The 15,857-nt window shown below is 39.4% G+C and overlaps 1 protein-coding gene across 2 annotated transcripts in view; it reads right to left on the minus strand.

The window, feature by feature from the left end:
- zanl (zonadhesin, like) overlaps positions 1–15,857 on the minus strand; it is a 161,317-nt gene that overhangs the window by 95,059 nt on the left and 50,401 nt on the right. For both annotated transcript variants that reach the window (XM_061961199.2, XM_061961198.2), the window contains exons 54-57: positions 15,011–15,159; positions 14,806–14,934; positions 2,429–2,564; positions 2,217–2,358 (exon numbers count right to left, since the gene is read on the minus strand). In XM_061961199.2, the coding sequence (XP_061817183.2) occupies positions 2,217–2,358; positions 2,429–2,564; positions 14,806–14,934; positions 15,011–15,159 (556 nt within the window). The remainder of the gene's footprint in view (positions 1–2,216; positions 2,359–2,428; positions 2,565–14,805; positions 14,935–15,010; positions 15,160–15,857) is intronic.

The following is a 15,857-nucleotide window of genomic DNA, read 5'->3' on the forward strand; positions in this document are numbered from 1 at the left end:
CTGTACTTCTCCCTACGTCAGTGTACTACTCCATACAGCGGCGTTTTAAAAAGTCATAAATTGTATTTTTTGAAACTGATACCGATAATTTTCGATATTACATTATAAAGCATTCCGATATTATCGGGGTGATTTTGTTTTATTTTATTTTTTTATAAAGAAATACAATCATGTGTGCTTACGGACTGTATCCCTGAAGACTGTATTGATATACATTGATATATAGTGTATATATTGTGTTTTTATGTTGATTTAATTAAAAAAAAATATATACAGTATATATATATATATATATATATATATATTTTTTTTTTTTTTCTTGTGAGGCCCGGTGGTTGGGGGACCACTGGTCTAGACCACAAGGAAGGGTTTGAAATGTAAATAAGTTGCATCACAGTTCCTTTTTAAGAGAAATACAAAACCCAAAACCAGTGAAGTTGGCACGTTGTGTAAATGGTAAATAAAAACAGAATACATTGATTTGCAAATCCTTTTCAACTTATATTCAATTGAATAGACTGCAAAGACAAGATACTTAATGTTGGAACTGAGAAACTTTTTTTTTAATTTGTTGCAAATAATCATTAACTTTGAATTTAATGGCAGCAACACATTGCAAAAAAGTTGGCACAGGGGCATTTTTACCACTGTGTTACATGGCCTTTCCTTTTAACAAGACTCAGTAAACGTTGGGAACTGAGGAGACCATTTTTTGAAGCTTTTCAGGTGGAATTATTTTCCATTCTTGCTTGATGTACAGCTTAAGTTGTTCAACAGTCCGGGGTCTCCGTTGTGGTATTTTAGGCTTCATAATGCACCACACATTTTCAATGGGAGACAGGTCTGGACTACAGGCAGGCCAGACTAGTACCCACACTCTTTTACTATTAAGCCACTTTGTTGAAACACGTGACTTGGTATTGTCTTGCTGAAATAAGCAGGGGCGTCCATGATAACGTTGCTTGGATGGCAACATATGTTGCTCCAAAACCTGTATGTACCTTTCAGCATTAATGGTGCTTTCACAGATGTGTAAGTTACCCAAGCCTTCGGCACTAATACACCCCCATACCATCACAGATGCTGGCTTTTCAACTTTGCGCCTATAACAATCCGGATGATTCTTTTCCTCTTTGTTCCAGAGGACACGACGTCCACAGTTTCCAAAAACAATTTGAAATGTTTGCGCCTAACAAAGTTTCTCAGTTCGAACATTAAATATCTTGTCTTTGCAGTCTATTCAATTGAATATAGGTTGAAAACGATTTGCAAATCATTGTATTCTGTTTTTATTTACCATTTACACAACGTGCCAACTTCACTGGTTTTGGGGTTTGTATGTATGGAATATAAAACATATGTGAATTAAGTCTGAATGTTATGAGAAAACAAATCTAAATGAGAAAAAAAGAATGTTAGAATATGAAGAGAATAATGTAGTAGAAGAGATACAAGTCATATGACTAAGGCAGGGGTCAGCAACCCGCGGCTCCGGAGCCGCATGCGGCTCTTTGATCACTCTGATGCGGCTCAGCTGCATACTTGACGACCCCCCCGATTATCCCGGGAGACTTCCGGATTTCAGTGCCTCTCGCAGAAAACTCCCGGGATTAATATTCTCCGATTTTCACCCTTACAATTATAATAAGGGCGTGCCATGGTGGTACAGCATTTAGCACCCTCTACAATCTGTACAAACGGCGTGCCAGCCCAGCCTCTGGTTATATGCATCTTCTGCTTGCACACGTAAGTGACAGCAAGGCATACTTGGTCAACAGCCACACAGGTTACACTGACGGTGGCCATATAAAACAACTTTAACACTCTTACTAATAATGCGCCACACTTTGAACCAAAACCAAACAAGAATGACAAACACATTTCGGGAGAACATCTGCACCTTAACACAACATAAACACAACAGAACAAATACCCAGAATCCCATGCAGCCCTGACTCTTCCTGGCTACATTATACACCCCTGCTACCACCAAACCCCGCCCCCACCCCAACCCTGCTCCCTCACACATCACCCCCAACCCCCCTTCTGTGCGTCGGTTGAGGTGGGCGGGGTTTGGTAGCGGGGGTGTATAATGTAGCCAGGAAGAGTTAGGTCCAAATATTAGCAAAAATTGTCCTAATGACCCTCATTAGCTGCTAATGTTCATATGAATAAAAAAAAAAATGAGTGAGCACATATTTTTAAAGAGTACTTACGACAGAAGGTTTGGTTCCTCCAGGGTCCAATTTGGACCCCACGGTCCTGGCACTCATTGGCGTAGGCTTCAATGGCGTCGCACAAAGCAGGCTTAGCGCCATCCAGTGCGCAAAGATCAAAGACACAGTCTTGGAAGTAATTCTGAAAAAACAACAACAACATAGCTTTAAAATTAATATAAACAAAAAATCATATTATTCTGGCGACGTACATTGGGGTTGACTTTGGGGTGACACACAGCAAAAGGTGAGTTCTTGTCCAATAGAAGGCCACAGTAGGCGGAGCTCTCGTACAGCTTCTCATCTTCCTCGTTGCATTCGGGCGTAGTGATGTTGTGTTTCTTACAGCTTTTTGCATATTAACAAATAGAATAATTCATCAATACATGTAATAGATTTTTAATTGGTTCTGCTCTTATCTCACAGACAGATGTTTTTATGTAAGCATGGATTCATGTCCCTCAGGAACCTATGAAATAAGATTTTAGGTCTCATTCTTTTTCATCTTTATATGCTGCCTCTTGGGGACGTCATTAGGAGACACGGCATCAGTTTCCACGGTTACGCTGATGATACATAGCTGTACATAGCCGTGTCTCCAGATGACACAGGACCAATACATCTACTTTTTAAACTGCATTGTAGTCACGTCATGGATGGCGGTGAATTTCCTACAGCTCAACCAGGACAAAAAAGGAGGTTTTAGTTATAGGCCCTGAAGGCAGGAGGGAGAAACATTTACCAAAATGACAAGATTTTAAACCAACCAATCTATTAAAAAAATCTGTGCGGGATTTTTTGACTCTGAGCAGATTTCTAGACCAAAAAATTACAAACACATTTTTTTATCATCTTAAGAATATAGCCAGAGTTAGCCCGTTTCTCTCTCAGGCAAACACGGAGGTGCTATCAGCTAATGTACAAACCCCGTTTCCATATGAGTTGGGAAATTGGGTTAGATGTAGATATAAACGGAATACAATGATTTGCAAATCCTTTTCAACCCATATTCAATTGAATTCACTACAAAGACAAGATATTTGATGTTCAAACTCATAAACTTTTTTTTTTTTTTGCAAATAATAATTAACTTAGAATTTCATGGCTGCAACACGTGCCAAAGTAGTTGGGAAAGGGCATGTTCACCACTGTGTTACATGGCCTTTCCTTTTAACAACACTCAGTAAACGTTTGGGAACTGAGGAAACACATTTTTTAAGCTTCTCAGGTGGAATTCTTTCCCATTCTTGCTTGAAGTACAGCTTAAGTTGTTCAACAGTCCGGGGGTCTCAGTTGTGGTATTTTAGGCTTCATAATGCGCCACACATTTTCAATGGGAAACAGGTCTGGACTACAGGCAGGCCAGTCTAGTACCCGCACTCTTTTACTATGAAGCCACGTTGATGTAACACGTTCTTGCTGAAATAATCAGTTCGAACATCAAATATGTTGTCTTTGTAGCATATTCAACTGAATATGGGTTGAAAATGATTTGCAGATCATTGTATTCTGTTTATATTTACATCTAACACAATTTCCCAACTTATATGGAAATGGCGTTTGTATGTTTTTATTTCCTGTCTTTTAAACGACTGTATCGAAGTGATGCGGACCCTGTATCAATCTGTCTTGGTGAAAAAGGAGCTGAGCCGAAAGGCAAAGCTCTCAATTTACCGGTCGATCTTTGTTCCTATCCTCACCTATGGTCATGAGCTTTGGGTTATGACTAAAAGGACAAGATCACATGTACAAGCGGCCAAAATGAGTTTCCTCCATCGGGTGGTGGGGCTCTCCCTTTGAGATAGGGTGAGAAGCTCTGTCATCTGGGAGGAGAACAGAGTAAAGCCGCTGCTCCACCATGGCGCCATTTTCTAGACGAGTTCACTCACTGCAGGTGCTGCGGGTTAAACATCTGCAGTATTTCCTTCTGTTTAGTTACTTAAACCGGAAGTACAAGTGACGTTTTGTCCACTTAATGATTTTCCTTCGCTGACGGCCATAATGTTTCGTATTCAACAAAAAGTTTTCATAAAACTAAGGCTGAAACGACGCGTCGACGTAGTCGACGTTATCGGTTACGTAAATACGTCGACGCCGTTTTTGTGCGTCGACACGTCGCATATTTACGTCACACTACCGTCATGGCGGAGCGCAAATCAGACGATGCAAGCGGAGCGAGCGAGGGGAAAAAAGCACGCCAAAAGTCGTCAAAAGTGTGGGAGTATTTCAATAAACGGCCTTATAATGTTGTAGCGGCGAACAGCTGTCTCGTCAGCTGACGCGCGAGCTCGCAACCGTGGCTGCTTAGCAACCAGCCAAACCCCACTTAATAAAATAATATTTTATCTTAGAGCACATCCGCATCCCTATTCACCTAGGCAACCCCAGGAAATGTATATAATTCGGCATTATTTCGGCCAGTCGGCTTATATGATCAGAGCCGATCAGTTTACGTTCACGCGCAGGTATAACGCGGCGCGCTCCCGTCTCATCTGCTGGTGCGCGAGCCCGGTAATTAGACCGCTGTGTCAAATCAAGGAGTACAAAAGACGCCAGCGCAGAGTGGAAAAATGTTTAGTTCATTACAGATAATCCGGAGTTGTGCCAAAAGTGTACCAAAACCAAAAGCTGAACGGACAGCCGGTAAGATTGCACTTTAGTTCTCTTTGTGGGTGTGGCGCACCTGTTGCGCTGGTGAGATGGGGGGTGCAGGGGAGTTGTGTGCATGTAGCGTGCTTAGTCTGGAGGCTAAATACACACAGTTTTATGTAACTGTTGTTTAGTAAGGAAGTGTTGATATTCTTTGCTTAGTTTGATACATGTTGGAGCAGTTTGCTTCATCAGGAGGGTGAAGTTGCTCAACTTAAAGTGTTGGATTTAACTGTGTTGGATCATTGGCTGCTGGTGATGGCATAGAAAAAGGGGCCTTTTTCTACCAGTAGACAGCGTTTAAGATTGAGTGTTTCACTGCTAAATTAATAATATATTTATATTGAATATGGATTTTAAATATGTACCTAAATAGGTGGTTAATTGGTTAGGTATTTATGTATTTGCATATTGGGTTTTCTGCTGCATTGATCTATTGTGTTTCTGGGTTTAAATGTATTTTATATGTATCTTGGTGCATTTATGTTGAGACAATTTATTTAAAATCTGTTTTAACTTAAAGGGAAAAGATGTGTCCATTTTCTTGCACTTGTTTAATGGTTAAGAGTTTGATAGCCTAATTAATAATTGTAAATTATGGGATTGATGATTGATTTTTTACAGCATGTTAATCTTGTGGTGTTTTGTCCTTAAAGGTTTTTCACCTACTAAAGAAGCTAAAGGCTACTAAAGAAGCTAAAGGCTACTAAAGAAGCTAAAGGCTACTAAAGGCTAGTAAAGGCTACTAAAGGCTACTAAAGACAGCTAATGACAGCTAAAGAAACTAAAGTCTAATAAAGTCTACTAACACTGCTAAGGACTGCTAAAAAGACTAAAGAAGAAAAAAGAAGCTGTTTCTTCGTTGGAAAAACTGTTGCAAACTAAAGGAAAATAAAAGGAAAAAGTAACTACGGTCTGGTCTTTTGAGTGAAATCCAGAAGCCACATTCAGCATTGGTACATCCCTTCAAGTGTGGGATAAACACAGCGAAAAAAGCAAAACACTTGACAGTTGTTGTATGCACACTGTGTGGAGCGGAAATGGCCTATCATAGCAGCACAACGGCTATGAACGAACATTTGAAAAGAAAACACCCAACAGCGTTCTTGCCATCACCATCAACTAGTCAATCGTCCGCGTGAGTATACGTTGTCATCATTACACAAAAACATGAATGTGTCATTTGTATCTGCGTTGTAAATTCATAAACTAAAACACTTTTTCGCTCTGAGAGACGCGTTTGGCGTGCCTGTTCAGTATTTACAAAGACACGCTCCTCTTTAACGCTAATGTTAATTAGTTGTGCAAATACCTTTTACAACATTAACAGTTACATATACTATGTACAAACAAACAATTAACTTTCACTTTAATCATACTATCATTGTTGTGTTATTAAGCAAATAAGCAATACTTTTACTTTTGTTGAAATGTTTACACTGTTACAGAATATTTCGTTTTGCACTTTTTTGTATTGGATGTTTATCTTTATTTTTGCACATTTTAAAGCAAAATAAGCAATACTTTTACTTTTGAAATGCTTATACTATTGCAGAATATTAAGATTTGCACTGGATGTTTACTTTTATATTTGCACATCCATCCATCCATCCATTTTCTACCGCTTATTCCCTTTGGGGTCGCGGGGGGCGCTGGAGCCTATCTCAGCTACAATCGGGCGGAAGGCGGGGTACACCCTGGACAAGTCGCCACCTCATCGCAGGGCCAACACAGATAGACAGACAACATTCACACTCACATTCCCACACTAGGGCCAATTTAGTGTTGCTAATCAACCTATCCCCAGGTGCATGTCTTTTAAAAAGCAAATAAGCTACTTTTAATTTTGTTAAATGTTAAAAGTTTTAAATGTTTACATTGTTACAGAATATTTTGTCATGTTGTTGTCAATGTTGACTGAGTGGCCATACTTTTTTTTTTGTAAATAAAAGTCATGCCTTTTGAAAAAACTGGCCTATATTTATTTTTTCATCTTCATTTTAAATAAAAAAATAATCGGTAAAAGGAAAAATAATCTATAGATTAATCGAAAAATCTATAGATTAACCGATTAATCGAAAATAATAATCTATAGATTAATCGATAGAAAAATAATCGTTAGCTGCAGCCTTACATAAAACACCGATAGAGACACTAATATGGCACCATTTTGTTGACTGGTTCACTCAGGTGCTGTGGGTTAAACGTCTGCAGTATTTCCTTCTGTTTAGTGCCTTAAACCGGAAGTACAAGTGACGTTTTGTCTACTTATGGATTTTTCTTCACTGACGGCCATAATGTTTTGTATTCAACAAAAAGTTTTCATGAAACACCGATAGAGACACTAATATGGCACCATTTTGTTGACTGGTTCACTCACTGCAAGTGCTGCGGGTTAAACGTCTTTAGTATTTCCTTCTGTTTAGTGCCTTGAACCGGAAGTACAAGTGACGTTTTGTCTACTTATGGATTTTTCTTTGCCATATAGTTTTGTATTCAACAAAAAATGTTCATAAAACACCGGTAGAGACACTAATATGGCACCATTTTGTTGACTGGTTCACTCACTGCAGGTGCAGCGGGTTAAACGTCTGCAGTATTTCCTTCTGTTTAGTGCCTTGAACCGGAAGTACACGTGACGTTTTGTCTACTTATTGATTTTCCTTCGCTGACGGCCATAATGTTTTGTATTCAACAAAAAGTTTTCATAAAACACCAATAGAGACACTAATATGGCACCATTTTGTTGACTGGTTCACTCACTGCAAGTGCTGCGGGTTAAACGTCTTTAGTATTTCCTTCTGTTTAGTGCCTTGAACCGGAAGTACAAGTGACGTTTTGTCTACTTATGGATTTTTCTTTGCCATATAGTTTTGTATTCAACAAAAAATTTTCATAAAACACCAGTAGAGACACTAATATGGCACCATTTTGTTGACTGGTTCACTCACTGCAGGTGCTACGGGTTAAACGTCTGTAGTATTTCCTTCTGTTTATTGCCTTGAACCGGAAGTACAAGTGACGTTTTGTCTACTTATGAATTTTTCTTTGCTAACGGCCATATAGTTTTGTATTCAACAAAAAATGTTATAAAACACAGATAGAGACACTAATATGGCACCATTTTGTTGACTGGTCCACTCACTGCAGGTGCTGCAGGTTAAACGTCTGCACTATTTCCTTCTGTTTAGTGCCTTGAACCAGAAGTACAAGTGACGTTTTTGTCTACTTATGGATTTTTATTCGCTGACGGCCATTATGTTTTTTATTCAACAAAAAATGTTCATGAAACACCGATAGAGACACTAATATGGCACCATTTTGTTGACTGGTTCACTCACTGCAGGTGCTGCGGGTTAAACATCTGTAGTATTTCCTTCTGTTTAGTGCCTTAAACCGGAAGTACAAGTGACGTTTTGTCTACTTATGGATTTTACTTCGCTGACAGCCATAATGTTTTTTATTCAACAAAAAGTTTTCATAAAACACCAATAGAGACACTAATATGGCACCATTTTGTTGACTGGTTCACTCACTGCAGGTGCTGCGGGTTAAACGTCTGTAGTATTTCCTTCTGTTTAGTGCCTTGAACCGGAGGTACAAGTGACGTTTTGTCTACTTATGGATTTTTCTTTGCTAACGGCCATATAGTTTTGTATTCAACAAAAATTGTTCATAAAACACCGATAGAGACACTAATATGGCACCATTTTGTTGACTGGTTCACTCACTGCAGGTGCTGCAGGTTAAACATCTGCACTATTTCCTTCTGTTTAGTGCCTTGAACCGGAAGTACAGGTGACGTTTTGTCTACTTATGGATTTTTCTTTGCCATATAGTTTTGTATTCAACAAAAACATTTCATAAAACACAGATAGAGACACTAATATGGCACCATTTTGTTGACTGGTCCACTCACTGCAGGTGCTGCGGGTTAAACGTTTGCAGTATTTCCTTCTGTTTAGTGCAGGGGTCGGGAACCTTTTTGGCTGAGAGAGCCATGAAAGCCAAATATTTAAAAATGTATTTCCGTGAGAGCCATATAATATTTTTTAACACTGAATGCAACTAAATGCGTGCATTTTTAAGTAAGACCAACATTTTTAGAGTATAATAAGTCTCTTATTCTTTTTAATAACATTGTTATTCTGAAGCTAACCAATAATAAATAAAATACTTCTTACCATTAATGCGACTTCTTGAACAGGTGCGGTAGGAAACGGATGGATGGATTAAAATGCATGAGAATGTTTGGTATTTTGAACATTATTTTTAACACTGTGATTACCAGCGGAATTATTCATTGCTTATCGTGTTAAGCACTGTCAGCTAAGATTTATCTGAGAGCCAGATGCAGTCATCAAAAGAGCCACAGGTTCCCTACCCCTGGTTTAGTGCCTTGAACCGGAAGTACAAGTGACGTTTTGTCTACTTATGGATTTTCCTTCGCTGACGGCCATAATGTTTTGTATTCAACAAAAAAATGTCATAAAACACAGATAGAGACACTAATATGGCACCATTTTGTTGACTGGTTCACTCAGGTGCTGCGGGTTAAACGTCTGCAGTATTTCCTTCTGTTTAGTGCCTTAAACCGGAAGTACAAGTGACGTTTTGTCTACTTATGGATTTTTCTTCGCTGACGGCCATAATGTTTTGTATTCAACAAAAAGTTTCCATAAAACACCGATAGAGACACTAATATGGCACCATTTTGTTTACTGGTTTACTCACTGCAGGTGCTGCGGGTTAAACGTCTGTAGTATTTCCTTCTGTTTAGTGCCTTAAACCGGAAGTACAAGTGACGTTTTTGTCTACTTATGGATTTTTCTTTGCTAACGGCCATAATGTTTTGTATTCAACAAAAATTTTTCATAAAACACAGATAAAGACACTAATATGGCACCATTTTGTTGACTGGTTCATTCACTGCAGGTGCTGCTGGTTAAACGTCTGCAGTATTTCCTTCTGTTTAGTGCCTTGAACCAGAAGTACAAGTGCTGTTCAACCATAGCGTTTCTACTTGTATGGTTTCTTCATTTATCAGTCCAAGCAACGTTACATATTAGATAGTAGTGTTTCCATGCATATTTGTACGTGCTATCGTAACGTAATAAAGCTAGTTTACAAGTGTCTGTGTTAGTATTATTAACCTACAATTGCATTTACAAAATCTTTCTGTGTAAATAACTCAGTTAACAACGTATATACATCTGCGGTTTTAGCCCGGTGCATATAAAGACTTTTTTTTCTTCTAAAGTCTGTAAAATAGGGTACCTATTTCTCTAGCATTTGTGTTCGCCATAACTGATAGGGCTAATTGATTATTCATTAGCAAGATAATTATGCCACTTTTAAAGGAATAAATGTCAATTATTAGAGTGTGCTAAAATATAGTGGCAGTTTGGCAAGAGAAATGAACGCTTGTGTGTCAAATCAAAGTAGTCAGCAGTGGTGCAAGTCAGCAGACCAACGACAGGTTCGGTTGCGAGGGCCTGGTCAATGTGGTGCCTGGTTCGATTTCGAATTCGCCAATACAAATCAAAAAACTAATTTTGGGCCATTTTTTAATTTTTATTTCTGAAACAAAAGTTGGACAACTATCTAATGACAGTTTTCTAAAAGGACAATAGGACTCCTGCTGAACAAAGGTGTTACCTTTATGTTAAAAACATGCTAAACGCGAAGGAAAAGCTAAAAAAACTGCTTCCGGTTCAATTTGTCATCACATAAATAACCACACATTTTTGCATTTTGGATAAACACGAATTGGAATTTTGTGTTTATCTGGAAAAATTTAAATCCACAAAAGGAAAACAGCACAAAATCTAATTTTATGGCAATATTTGAATGAAAATCAACCCTTTTTTTGTTTCAAATCTGCCATATATAGTAAAAATAAAAAAATGGCCCTAACTTTGTTTTTTGATTTGCGTTTCAGAATTGGAAATAGAATGAACGGAAGGTACACGAACCTTATATGCATGTACATTCACAGTATACTGCAGTACTAGTCTATTTTAATGGTGTAGTTTAGAGATGTCCGATAATCCGATATTGTCCAACTCTTAATTACTGATTCCGATATCAACCGATACCGATATATACAGTCGTGGAATTAACACATTATTATGCTTAATTTTGTTGTGATGCCCCGCTGGATGCATTAAACAATGTAACAAGGTTTTCCAAAATAAATCAACTCAAGTTATGGAAAAAAATGCCAACATGGCATTGCCATATTTATTATTGTGCATTATTTTTTTTAACATGCCTCAAAACAGCAGCTTGGAATTTGGGACATGCTCTCCCTGAGAGAGCATGAGGAGGTTGAGGTGGGTGGGGTTGGAAGGGAGGGGTCGAGATGGGAGGGAGGGGGGGGTGTATATTGCAGCGTCCCGGAAGAATTAGTGCTGCAAGGGGTTCTGGGTATTTGTTCTGTTGTGGTATGTTGTGTTACGGTGCGGATGTTCTCCCGAAATGTGTTTGTCATTCTTGTTTGGTGTGGGTTCACAGTGTGGCGCATATTTATAACAGTGTTAAACTTGTTTATACGGCCACCCTCAGTGTGACCTGTATGGGTGTTGACTAAGTACGCATGGCATTCACTTGTGTGTGTGAAAAGCCGTAGATATTACAGTATGTGACTGGGCCGGCACGCAAAGGAAGTGCCTTTAAGGTTTATTGGCGCTCTGTAATTTTCCCTACGTCCGTGTACACAGCGACGTTTTAAAAAGTCATAAGTTTTACTTTTTGAAACAGATACCGATAATTTTGAAACCGATACCGATAATTTCCGATAATACATTTTAAAGCATTTATCGGCCGATAATAGATAGATAGATAGATAGATAGATAGATAGATAGATAGATAGATAGACAGATAGAAAGATAGATGTATAGTACTTTATTGATTCCTTCAGGAGAGTTCCCTCAGGAAAATTAAAATTCCAGCAGCAGTGTACAGAATTGAGATCAAATTTAAAAAGTAAATAATGGGGGAATAAATGGAAACAAAATAGAAAAATATTACAATAAGAATAAAAATAAAAAGCAACAGTGAGAATAAAAATATAACAGTAAAATAAGAATATAATGAGAGAAACTAGGCAGTAGTGACCATGTTATGTCCGGTAATATCGGCAGTCCGGTATTATCGGACATCCCTAGTGTAGTTTGACCATTTTAGTTATTTCTTTAAAAAAACAGATATTAAGTCTGTTGACCGCTTGTGCCTTTGTGTAGAGAAAATAATCTTAGACAAGATAGCAGCAGATAGCTATGGGCCTTGTTAGTCACCAATTAATTAATTCAGAATCACTGGTGCGACAGTGGACAAAAGTGGATAAATGTCTGAAAAAGAAAAGAAAAACTCTGAACTGGATCACTAAAAAATTAGTTAATTTGCATCTTTGTAAGGAAATTGAAAAACACATAACACTATTTTCTGTTTTTGTACCACTTACTACATCTTCAATGTTTGGCTAGGTTAAAACAAAAACATTGTCTGTCTTTTTCTACATTTACTTTTTTAACCTGCAAGCCAAAGTCCACCTAAAACTATTTTGGGGTAGACTTGATGTTTCAAGTGGATTTGCACAAAATAATTTCATATGCCCGTGATCCAAATAGGAAATTGGAAGAAACAATTTGTTATTCGTTTTTTTCATTTCGGTTGTAGAAAAAAATATTGAAAAATTATCCATCCATCCATTTTCTACCGCTTATTCCCTTTTGGGGTCGCGGGGGGCGCTGGAGCCTATTTCAGCTACAATCGGGCGGAAGGCGGGGTACACCCTGGACAAGTGAAAAATTAGATTTTTTTAATGTATTTTTTTTGTTTTATATTAAAACATTTATGAACCAATAATACACAAATCGCACACTGAGAGATGCTGGCACTAACTACGAACGTGCGCTGCATTGTTCCAGAGACAAGAAAATACATATTGTTTGTGTTTTTTATGTATATGAAAAAACTAATATCATTCAATATATGCCAGCAGATACCAAAACACATGAATTCATTTTAATCATCCCCTTAAGTCATTCAGCAGCTATAACATTTGAAAATTATATTGCTGTATGTGCAGCATCGCGTGGACATCGGGGGCGGTACCTCTGGATTGGTAGACCGGGGTGGTAGTTCCTCTCTTTAAGAAGGTGTACCGGAGGGTGTGTTCCAACTGTCGTGGGATCACACTCCTCAGCCTTCCCGGTAAGGTCTATTCAGGTGTACTGGAGAGGAGGCTACGCCGGATAGTCAAACCTCGGATTCAGGAGGAACAGTGTGGTTTTCGTCCTAGTCGTGGGACTGTGGACCAGCTCTATACTCTCGGCAGGGTCCTTGAGGGTGCATGGGCCCAACCAGTCTACATGTGCTTTGTGGACTTGGAGAAGGCATTCGACCGTGTCCCTCGGGAAGTCTTGTGGGGAGTGCTCAGAGAGTATGGGGTATCGGACTGTCTGATTGTGGCGGTTCGCTCCCTGTACGATCAGTGTCAGAGCTTGGTTCGCATTGCTGGCAGTAAGTCGTACACGTTTCCAGTGAGGGTTGGACTCCGCCAAGGCTGCCCTTTGTCACCGATTCTGTTCATAATTTTTATGGACAGAATTTCTAGGTGCAGTCAAGGCGTTGAGGGGATCTAGTTTGGTGGCTGCAGGATTAAGTCTCTGCTTTTTGCAGATGATGTGATCCTGATGGCTTCATCTGGCCAGGATCTTCAGCTCTCACTGGATCGGTTCGCAGCTGAGTGTGAAGCGACTGGGATGAGAATCAGCACCTCCAAGTCTGAGTCCATGGTTCTCGCCCGGAAAAGGGTGGAGTGCCATCTCCAGGTTGGGGAGGAGACCCTGCCCCAAGTGGAGGAGTTCAAGTGCCTCAGAGTCTTGTTCACGAGTGAGGGAAGACTGGATCGTGAGATCGACAGGCGGATCGGTGCGGCATCTTCAATAATGCGGACGCTGTATTGATCCGTTGTGGTGAAGAAGGAGCTGAGCCGGAAGGCAAAGCTCTCAATTTACCGGTCGATCTACGTTCCCATCCTCACCTATGGTCATGAGCTTTGGGTTATGACCGAAAGGACAAGTTCCCGGGTACAAGCGGCCGAAATGAATTTCCGCCGCCGGGTGACGGGGCTCTCCCTTAGAGATAGGGTGAGAAGCTCTGCCATCCGGGGGTGAGCTCAAAGTAAAGCCGCTGCTCATCCACATCGAGAGGAGCCAGATGAGGTGGTTCGGGCATCGGGTCAGGATGCCACCCAAACGCCTCCATAGGGAGGTGTTTAGGTCACGTCCGAACGGTAGGAGGCCACGGGGAAGACCCAGGACACGTTGGGAACGCATCGGGATCCCCCGGGAAGAGCTGGACGAAGTGGCTGGGGAGAGGAAAGTCTGGGCTTCCCTGCTTAGGCTGCTGCCCCCACGACCCGACCTCGGATAAGCGGAAGAAGATGGATGGATGGATGGATGGATTGCTGTATGTACGATATTTATATTATTTTTTTCGACAGTGCATACACAGTATGTTGACAAGCATACATCGCAATCACCTTCTTTCGCACAGCTATTTCTGCGGAAATGCCAACCTGCATGCACGTTTCAGGCGTGCTAAATAAAGATGCAAAACAGCCCCCGCGGAATGGTTTGTCTTGATAAATCATTAAGACTGTGAGTAGCTAAGATCAAGCACAGAACTTTTAAGTTCCCAGGCCTTTGGTAAAGGACCTGAGCTAGAAGGTATTTTTTAAATATATTCATATACTGTGATAGCCTTTGTGTTTTTTCCTGACCTAACGTATATTCCGCTCTACCCCTGTATTGAGCACTGTATAACCAATAAACGGATAAACCACAGAAACCTCGACTATATATATATATATATATATATATATATATATATATATACATACATTTACATACTATTTCTCAAAATACTCACTCTGGATCGATGTTCCAGCTATGTCCGAAGTCATTGATATCACCGGTCACCGTCCCGTCCGGCTTGCGGAAATCATCAATGGAGATTCCATTGTAGTTGCCACACATTCCACACAATGTGTTCTTATAGCTACGTAAAAAAAAAATATATGATCAAGAATCCAATGGAAAAAACTAAAATATTCAAGTGTTCGGATTGTACTCACTCTTGAATCAATTTGATGTCCATAAACTGGTTGCCATCATAGCGCACAACAACGCCAAATTCCATTGACACTGTGTAGTGTCTTCCTGACCGGAACACCGAGACACCCGGCGCCGGAGACACGGGCAGGTTGACTTTGGACCCATTCACCTGCATAAACACGCAAAAAAACGTTTTAATGTTATGAGAAAAGTCATAATATCATAAGGAAGAAGTGGTAATAAAGAAAATCACGTCTTAATATTACGACATACAAAGCACCGGTAATTGTTTGATAAGGGATACTGTAAAGTTGGACGAGAATGAAAATGTAATGACATAATTAGAAGATTATTTTTGTAATACTACAAGAAAAGAATGTTGTTGAGGATATAGTTGGTCTGGAGATTGCATAAAAGTCATTATATTACAAACCCCGTTTGCATATGAGTTGGGAAATTGTGTTAGATGTAAATATAAACGGAATACAATGATTTGCAAATCATTTTCAACCCATATTCAGTTCAATATGCTTCAAAGACAACATATTTGATGTTCAAACTGATAAATATTTTTTTTTTGCAAATAATCATTAACTTTAGAATTTGATGCCAGCAACACGTGACAAAGAAGTTGGGAAAAATGGCAATAAATACTGATAAAGTTGAGCAATGCTCATCAAACACTTATTTGGAACATCTCACAGGTGGTCAGGCAAATTGGGAACAGGTGGGTGCCATGATTGGGTATAAAAGTAGATTCCATGAAATGCTCAGTCATTCACAAACAAGGATGGGGCGAGGGTCACCACTTTGTCAACAAATGTGTAAGCAAATTGTTGAACAGTTTAAGAAAAACCTTTCTCAATC

The sequence above is a fragment of the Nerophis lumbriciformis genome, linkage group LG05 (assembly GCF_033978685.3).
Source record: "Nerophis lumbriciformis linkage group LG05, RoL_Nlum_v2.1, whole genome shotgun sequence".
Taxonomy (NCBI): domain Eukaryota; kingdom Metazoa; phylum Chordata; class Actinopteri; order Syngnathiformes; family Syngnathidae; genus Nerophis; species Nerophis lumbriciformis.